This window comes from Podarcis filfolensis (assembly GCF_964270895.1).
Source record: "Podarcis filfolensis genome assembly, chromosome: 3".
NCBI classification, from domain to species: Eukaryota; Metazoa; Chordata; class Lepidosauria; order Squamata; family Lacertidae; genus Podarcis; species Podarcis filfolensis.
In genome coordinates, this window is record NC_139606.1 from 106,976,343 (window position 1) to 106,984,110 (window position 7,768).

The 7,768-nt window shown below is 44.8% G+C and overlaps 1 protein-coding gene across 4 annotated transcripts in view; it reads right to left on the reverse strand.

Annotated features, from left to right (window-relative positions):
- FBXO11 (F-box protein 11) overlaps positions 1-7,592 on the reverse strand; it is a 70,470-nt gene extending 62,878 nt beyond the window's left edge. Inside the window, exon 1 of one of the 4 annotated variants that reach the window (XM_083605050.1) lies at positions 6,524-7,592. In XM_083605050.1, coding sequence (XP_083461176.1) covers positions 6,524-6,752 — 229 coding nt within the window. In that variant the 5' untranslated portion in view covers positions 6,753-7,592. Of the gene's footprint in view, positions 1-5,744; positions 5,909-6,523 lie in introns of those variants that run through there. The other 3 variants (XM_083605051.1, XM_083605054.1, XM_083605053.1) reach the window with 3 other exon arrangements.
- Between the last annotated feature and the right edge of the window lie 176 nt (positions 7,593-7,768).

Here is a 7,768-nt window from a genome sequence, read left to right on the forward strand (position 1 = left end):
AGGATTAAGGCTTTCTGGGAGATGATATATAATGAAATGAAAAAGGTATTTAAATATACCTTCTTGAAGAAACCAGAGGCCTTTCTCCTGGGCATGGTCGGCCAATTGGTGTTAAAGAAGGACAGAACTTTTTTTATGTACGCCACAACAGCAGCGAGAATACTTATTGCAAGGTATTGGAAGACACAGGATTTACCCACTCTGGAAGAATGGCAGATGAAAGTGATGGACTATATGGAATTGGCGGAAATGACTGGCAGAATCCGAGACCAGGGAGAAGAGTCGGTGGAAGAAGATTGGAAGAAATTTAAGGACTATTTACAGAAACACTGCAAAATTAACGAATGTTAAAATGATGCTGGAATGAAACGAAGTGGTTTTAGTAACAATGTTAAAAAGGAGTATGTAAAAATGATTTATTAAATAGATGAAATTATAAGGTTACAATATGTCAAGATAAAGAACTAAGATAAAAACAAAGAGGGAAAGGATTTGCTGAATTAACCATTCGAAATGGAATACAAAAAAGGGAGGTGTGAGGAGGTCAGGGAAACAAGTGAATGAAAAATAAGACATTGAAAGATGGACTTATTTTTTTACTGTTTTTTATTTTCTTTTTCTTTTTTTCTTTCTATTCTGTATTTTTTTATTGTTTCTATTTTTTCTGTATTATTTTATTATTTTTGTAAACTCTTTCTCGAAATTTGAATAAAATATCATTTTTTTAAAAAAAATTATCAGGATAGATATGGGATCTAGACCCATGACAAATGCTTTAATTAGAACTAAGTCCATGGAGTTTCTTGAATGTGAGGAAGACATTTCCATATGTGCAAATGTGGACCTCCTATATCTGCCAGTTCTCTCATACAACATTCTGGAGTGTCTCCGTAGGCTCAACTCTTTGGCAGGATTGAGCAGTTGCAGTAGGAAGGGTGTAGGAATTTACAATACTTTGAATACAAACTTTCATTAATGCAGCTTTCTTAATTTAAAAATGTTTCCAAAAAAAATGAAAATCAGTATTATATTATGAGGAATAGAATGACATACCTATAACTGCCTTAGGCAGTTGAATGAAATACACCTTAGTTTTAAGTCACATGTTGATTAGTTCTGCACAAGGCCTGCTGCCTATAATAATTTTAAAAGTGCCAGTATTGTGTTTTTCACCTTTTTAAAAAACATGTAGTCAATAAATCTGGTGGGATGAAGAGAGATTATGCAATTTAGCATGGGCAATACAGATATAGAAGCAGATTTCTGTGCTTAGTTCTTGGAAACACTGTTTGCAGGAGATTGTGAGGTTTTCTGGTAAAGTTTGGAAACCAAACAAAATTTGCCTTTACCTCCCCTGCAGTGACTGGAACAGAAGACACAAGCTTTACATGCCAGTGGCTACTGGGAATCTGGATTCTTGCACACTTACATACAAACGAGTGCTGTGTGTGGTCTCCTGTAGCTGGATCATAATAGCGGCACTCAACACACATCTGGTTCTAGCCACTGGATCAAGTCCACATGTATAGCACAAGATGGTCACCTTTTCTACAGTATGTGGAAGCATGTCTTCACCTAAACAGGTTATTGCTGTTGGGATAGCTCGGTTGGTACAGCATGAAACTCAATCTCAAGGTTGTGGGTTCAAGTCCCACATTGGGCAAAAGATTCCTGCATTGCAGGGGGTTGGACAAGATGACCCTCACGGTCCCTTCCAACTCTACAGTTCTATGATTCTATTATAAAGGTGACAGCACTAACTAATATGATTAGTAAACTACCCTGCCATAAACAAGCAGCATTAACCATGCATAGTGGAGAAGGTGTATCTAGCAATCTGGCACACAGTCTTAAGTAGACTTCAACTTCAAATACATTGTTGATGTCAGCATTCAGCACATGCCTTCTCATTAATTAACTCTGGATTCATGTCTGATGTGTGGTAAATGTAACATATATGAAAGGCAAGGATGAATATTTCTGACCTTCAGTAAAGTCCACCACATATCTGCACTATTTACAAATTAGTCCACATGAACTCAACTATACAGTAGAAGCAACAGTGAACAAGGTGCATCAGGCCAGACTATCCCACATATCCTTACACAACTAAAGACAATTAGCAAGTTACTGTTATATTGAGACATACAATTCATACAAAGAGTTTGTGTTTTTTACTAGATCATTTGCTTAGTTGTCCAAAAGCAATTCTTGAAGTCTATACTCATTGTAAATAACATGCTTGATGGTATAATTACATAAGAATCAATTTTAAGAAATTAACCAGAGAAGTCAGATCACACAACTGTTTTTAAATCAATGTTAAAAGGCCTAATTTAAAAATCAATCCATATTCTATTCCCAATATCACCCTAATTCAGCTGAACGGATCCATGTGTGGAAGCAAGATCCTGAATGTATATTGCTTGCTGGATCAGGAACTATGAACACAAAAGTCCACAACAGAATGTGCATCCATCTACCCCCACTGCATTGCTTGCAATGTTATTACATTATTTTGTAACAAGTTATATATAAAAACTGCTTAAGTCACAACTAGGTCTGAATTAGGTAGAATACATAGACTGGGATTCAGCAGGTATCATTTGCCAATTTAAATTATTGTCATGATAATGCTTTTACTATAAATCCCTAAAATGGAATTCTACAATATACTACAGGAGACAAAACTATGTACAGTGGTACCTCAGGTTAAGCACTTAATTCCTTCCGGAGGTCTGTACTTAACCTGAAACTGTTCTTAACCTGAAGAACCACTTTAGCTAATGGGGCCTCCTGCTGCCGCTGCACCGCCTCTGCACGATTTCTGTTCTCATCCTGAAGCAAAGTTCTTAACCTGAGGTACTATTTCTAGGTTAGCAGAGTATGTAACCCAAGGTACCACTGTATATTAACTTGAACATATTTCCAAGAGATAAAACATCTAGCATTCAGTCTAAGAGCCATATTTCTAGGATAGCACTAGAAAGCACCATAGTCAGGATACAAATATACAGACAATACTGATGGCTAAATAACTGGGTCTGGTGACTAACACCTGGGTTATTTCACTAAGCAGTGAGTTTCTCTTCCAAATTGGCTCCTAAATGTTGCCCTCCCTCAAAAAAGAAGTTCATCTTGTAGTAAAACATTGTAGCACTCCAACTGGAAAGCCAGAACCTTTTTAGAAATATCATAAAACTAATTTGAAAATAACTCAGCTGAAGTGAATAGCACAGATAGATATAAATTCAGTACTGCACGATTCACTTCCTGTTTTGTACAGTACTGAGGATTGATTCACACAACTGCATTTTCCCCAATACTTGTAGACTTTTCTTGTCTGCTCTGATTGCATGCTTACACAAATTTGTTCACCATGTGCACAAACCACTGGCATTTCTACAATGAACAGTGCATGTATAAGCACACCTCATCACAGAGATGCTTGGAAGCAGTGCTCTTGTTGAAGAAATACACATTACAATTTGAACATTCAAATCAAGCATGCAAAAAGTATACAGATCTTAAACAAGTCTAAATTTGTTATCATATGACTTATCCCTAGAATTCACATTTTTAAACCTAGAGTGCTATTATACTCATTGCCTCATCTAATAGGTCTCTACTGTACTTCTGTTTATCTTTCTAAAGTAATTCCTAGCATCTTACATATGAACGGACTTATTTTCTCAATTGTTTTATAAGGTTTCTTCTAAATACAAAATAGATACATATTGCAAAGAGCAGATATACCCTTGGTACCTTAAAGTCTTGTTTGTTTGGTTGACCTGCCTTTGTGACCATGGAAGGCCAATGACTTTGGGTCTTCAATCTTAAACACTTAGAATTAATACTCTTCTCTTAGTGCCATTTACTTCTGAATAATCAGGCTTATTATCCCAATTTAAAAGATACTTGAATCTTAGAACACCCAGAAGAGATCCAAAATTAAGGAAGAACAGATGAATATATATTTTTTAAATGGTCAATTTATTAAGATCACATTGAGGAAAGATATTACCACTGACCTTTAAAAGTCTGAGTAAAAAAACTCAAGCACACCTTCATAAATATACTTTCCTTGGTGTTTCACATGAGTATAGAACTGGAGGAAATTTTCAGGCCCAAAAATCTGTCAGCCACCCTAATAATTCTTATATTTAATATGTAAACACGAAAGGGCTTATCATTTATTTGGCTGCAGAACATCTCCTGCTGAGATTAACTATATATCTTCTTAGTTGTCAAGTGAATATTTATATTATGCACAAACATCTCAATCCTAAAATTTTGTATTAAAATGAATGATATCCAGAGGTAAGAAATTAGTACTAGCAGAATAATTAAGCCTGGACTGGTGGTTAACACTGAGAACATTTATGTTGTTTTCTTTTCATGTTTTACATTTATAAGCCACTTCTGATGGACATTGCCCCCAAAGCAGCCTAGAAATATTTTAAAATGAAAACTTCCAGTTCAGTAATTAATAGAAGTATTCAACAGCAATCTTCCCTTTACATTTTCCTCACCTGTCACAAAACCTTGCTCAACTATGTAGAAATTGTCAACACATAAGCTCGTAATTAAAAAACCTCCATGCACATGTAACACAAGAGGGCAAAAATGTACAATACAGTACATACAAAAGGAGGAAGTGAACTCCTTAAAAAAAAAAGCATGATCAGTAATTATGTAAGTGATGTGAGAAAGATTTTTAATGGTTTACACAAAAGCCATAATTGGGCATAGGACATCACATCCTCTGAAAATACACAGCTATGTGGTTTGGGCAACATTCTTGTGTTGACCAATTGGGTGGGGGGAGGAAAGCCATGGAGGAAAGAAAGAATTAAAAGCGTTTCAGCAGGTTACTGTCCCTTTGTTTAATGAGTTAATGGAAGCCCGTTTTATCTTTTTTTAAAAAAACCAAAAACTCTTTGAGTTTCAATGCAGTTCTTAAGACTACAACATTTTCCCCTCTAACGTATTATCCCCACACTCTCAAACAAAAGACAACAACGGCTATGGGTGTTTTTGTTAAACGTCTTAACCACCGTACCACAGGTCATTCTCCTTTTATCATGCGATAGGTGCGACACCGGCGCATAAAAAATAAAAAAAATCCAACCCACCAGATAATAAATGCAAAATGTCTCCTTCGATCCCACCCCTGTTCTCCTTTAGAAAATAACCCTGCGACGACAGCACACCAACACAGGGAGAGAACCCCAGCCAATTAATATGGCAACAGTTATGCAGCTGAGCGAGCGATCACCCTCCCCGCCGCGGGCCGCCCAGTAATAGAAACCCCCAAGACCCTGTTTTTATTTATTTGCACGATGAACGTTTAAAGCCTCCATTACGGGAAAAGGAAGGAAAGAAAACAGGGGAGGAGGGGAGGAGGAATAAGAAGAAGAAGAGGAGGAGGATTCCCTACCACGACTACATTCCCAGTTCTTTCAGACAATGGTGCTTCCCTGACTACCTCCAATCTGACAACATTTTTACACTAGGCCCAGGACCAGCACGCACAGGCAGGGAAGCGAAACCTTCGCACGCGCGAGAAAAGGAGAAGGCTCCTCGGCTGCCAGCCGCAGCAGCCTGACACCAGGAGCAAATATTTGTGGGTTTTTATTTAGGGCGGTGGGTGAACTGGGTGGTGGTGGTGGAGGGGAGAGAACAGGCGGAGGGGGGCGGGTGGAGGAGACAGGAGGCAGATAAATAAATGGCCGATGATCTACCCGGACAGAAAACGGTCTGCGATCCCTCTCCTCGGTGCTGTGCTACCCCACCGAACAACACCCCCTCCGCACACACACAAACCCTCCCGATCTCGCTCGCTCTCTCTCTTTTTTCCTCCGGGCCCCGGGTAACCAAAGCCACACTGAATGCAAACTGCGCAGCAAAAACACTGGGGCAGGGCGAGGGAGGGAGGGAGAGGAAGAGGAGGAGGGGGGGGAGAAAGAGCAGTTCTTGTCTCCATGAGACACCATTACAAAAAGAGGGAGAGAAAAGAGGGGGAAAGAGGGAGGGAGGCAAGCAGGGGGTGGGGGCTGAGAGGAAGAGTTGGGAGGGGACGGAGAGAATAAAAGGAAAGGTGTCAACACAAGTTACTGGGATACACGCCGTGTCCCGGACACGGGGGGGGGGAGGAAGGGAAGTGGTCTCCCCACCCTGTGGCCAAAAGAGAGAGAGAGAGATCCTGGGCCTCTCTTCTCTCCCCCCTCCCTCAGAGGGGAACCGAAAGGGGGCGCTATGCTCTCGGACCCCCCCCCCCCACTTCCCTACCTGAGAGGAACCCACAACGAGCTTATTTTTTTAAAAGGCACCCAGCCCACCCACAAACCCCCAATAGGGCCCGAGCCAAACAAAGCGCGGCCTGTACGCCTTGAAAGGAGAGGGAAGGGTGGGGGAAACAGCGTTGCCTCGCAGTTATATGAGGGGGGACCCCCCCACCCGGTTCGCCTCCCCCCACACACCCGCTGCCCCCCTCCCACGGTACCCACCCCCGGCCTCTTACCCCTTTCCCCAGCGGCGACGGCGGCGGCTGCGGCAGCAGCGGCGGCGGCGTTGTTGTTCCTCTCCGGCGGTGGCGGCGGCGGCGGCGGCAGTTGCAGTGGCTGCTGCTGCTGCTGCTGAGGCGGCTGAGCGGGAGGAGGCGGCGGCGGAGGCGGCGGCGGCGGCTGCTGCACCGGGCGCGGCCTGGACACTCGCCTGGGTCTCCTGTTGGCGGCTCGGACCGAGTTCATTTGCCGGCTCGGGCGGGGGGAGGAGAGGGGGTCGCTCCTCCGGGCTCCGGTACTCGGGGTGGGTAGGGGGGGAGGAGAGGGGGTAGGAGGGGGGAGAGGAAAGGAAGGGACGAGGGAGCCCCCCCCGCCGGCTGAGGGGAACCGGCCCGACTGAGAGCTCGCTCTCTCTCGGTGGAAAAGAAGGAGCCTCCTCCTTGCTTCTCCTCAGTCGCCGCTCAGGTCGCTCCTCCGCCGGCGGCGGTTAACGAGGTTGCGAGAGGGGGGGGAGATGCTCGTGCCGCTGGTGACCCCCCCTTCTCCTCCTTCCTCCTCCTCCTCCTCGTTCCCCTCACGAGCGCGCGCTTTCCCCTCCCTCCCCCTTCCCCCAGCCTCAAATATCGCCGCTTTCGTGCCCCCCCGTCTCTCTCTCTCTCGAGGGAGTCGCCCACAGCTCCCCCTGGCCCGGCTTCGGCTTAAGCCCGTCGCCGCTCCGTGGCAGGAGGAGCCATTGACACTGCCAGGGAGAGAGAGAGAAGGAGGGAGGGGGGAAAAAAGGCAGGCAAGCAAGGCAAGGCAAACTCCCCCCCACCCTCAACCCCGGCGCGCGCGCGCCTTCCTCCTCTCTCTGCTCCCCCTCCCTTATTCCCTTCTCTCCTCACTCACCACACATTATACACACACACATACAACTCGCTCTCGCTCTCGCTACGGGCAAGGCGGGCCTCGTCGTCCTCCTCCTCCCACCCTCACCCAATCCTCGCCTCCCGCATGGAAGGAGCGACGCGGCTCGGCCAATGGCGCCCTAGCTTGCATGCCGCGTCCGAGGGGCGGTGGGTCCTGAGGAGGTGGAGAAAGGGGGGGGAAAGGCTGCCGCTTGGTGGGAGGGGAGATGGCGGGGCGGGGTGGCAGGAGGAGGAGGCCGCATAAAGGGACGTACATATAAAGGGCCGAGGCTAGAAGGAGGGAGGATCAGCCGAGGGACAGGGAAGCGTTGGGAAGAAGAAAGGGGGGGGGTGCGCGCTTGGCTTCAGTTTACC